This window comes from Apaloderma vittatum, unplaced genomic scaffold (genome assembly GCF_000703405.1).
Source record: "Apaloderma vittatum isolate BGI_N311 unplaced genomic scaffold, ASM70340v1 scaffold3697, whole genome shotgun sequence".
NCBI classification, from domain to species: domain Eukaryota; kingdom Metazoa; phylum Chordata; class Aves; order Trogoniformes; family Trogonidae; genus Apaloderma; species Apaloderma vittatum.
Genome location: NW_009724423.1, coordinates 119,610 through 121,040, shown reverse-complemented (window position 1 = coordinate 121,040; position 1,431 = coordinate 119,610). Strand labels below are relative to the sequence as shown.

General features: G+C 41.2%; 1 protein-coding gene across 1 annotated transcript in view; it reads left to right on the top strand.

Annotated features, from left to right (window-relative positions):
• Nucleotides 1-1,076, top strand: part of SEMA3D (sema domain, immunoglobulin domain (Ig), short basic domain, secreted, (semaphorin) 3D) — a 93,034-nt gene extending 91,958 nt beyond the window's left edge. The window contains exon 17 of the mRNA XM_009872480.1: nt 355-1,076. Coding sequence (XP_009870782.1) covers nt 355-768 — 414 coding nt within the window. The 3' untranslated portion in view covers nt 769-1,076. The remainder of the gene's footprint in view (nt 1-354) is intronic.
• The last annotated feature ends 355 nt before the right edge of the window (nt 1,077-1,431 follow it).

The window sequence follows — 1,431 nt, the reverse complement described above, 5'->3', positions numbered from 1 at the left end:
TCCTTTGCTTTTTTTTTCTTGTACTTTTTTTTCTTTTAAGTTCTTCTTCACATATCTTAGCAATAGAAGGATTGTACTTGGTTATATTCATCTAATCTCGTTAGGTGCTTTTAATCACATCTCGCAAGTCAAAGCCATGATCAACTTCCATTTGTGAAATTCAGTTAAGGAAGATCAGAATCACAGCATTTCCCTTTTAAAATCAGTAGTAGTAGTATTAATTTTCAGTGTAACAGGGCCTCAGTGCTCCAGAGGTATAAAAGCACACTGGTGTATTGGTTACATTACAGATTACTGACACACGTTCCGGTTTAGCAGATGAAACTCAACTATCACATTCTTCTTTGTCCACAGCTGAAGGCCGATGAAAGAATCATCAAAACCGAACATGGGCTGCTGATCCGCAGCTTGCAAAGAAAGGATGCGGGAGCCTATTTCTGCAAAGCTCAGGAGCACACCTTTGTCCATACTATTGTAAAGCTGAATTTAAATGTCATTGAAAACGGGCAAATGGAAAGCACTCAGAAAACTGAGGATGAGGAGGGCCGAGTGAGGGATTTGCTGACGGAGTCGCGGTTGAGATACAAGGACTACATCCAGCTTGTCAGCAGCCCCAGCTTTAGCCTGGATGAGTACTGTGAACAGATGTGGCACCGGGAGAAGCGGCGGCAGCGGAACAAAGGTAGTGCCAAATGGAAGCATGTGCAGGAGATGAAAAAAAAGCGAAACCGAAGGCACCATGAGCCCGCGAGGCCACCGTCTACGTAGTTTGTAAACGCTATTTAAAGAAAGGACATTTTCCGTGGTGGAAGAAAAAATACTGTGTTCTGGTTTTGCGCATCTTGCCTATGAATTAGTACTCCTTCTTACTGAAATCAGATAACTCACCATCACTGTTAATCTGTATGAGACTGTACAATGGGATTCGATACTAAATGAGATGTTCCTTATTGAAGTGCCACACACCAGGCAGCAATTTCAAATGCATTCATTAAAAAGAAAAGACGTTCACTTTTAGCTAATTTCTGGGTAGCCTTAGGCTACGTGAGCTGTGTTCTGTACTTCCTGCATAATTTTCGCATAGGATTTAGTGTCCGTGTTCCCATGTTAATATTTGCTGCCACATTCCACCCCAGAGGTGGCTACATTTCAGGGGAGGGCAGATGTATTTCTATTTCTTTGGCATCTTTCTGAATAAGAAGCATGGTAGAAATGTGTGACAGATCTGCAAAAATACCCACTAATTTACCCATTGGGCTTATATACAGACATATGGGTGGGGTTTGCTAGCACAGAGAGGCACAGCAAAAAATCAAATTAAGGATTGGCTTAGAGACAGCATTCATTCTCCCCATAAAAAAAAAAAGATAAAGCATAATCATAGTTTAAGAGAGGGGAATTATGAAGCTTTACTCATTAGAGTTTGTGTAG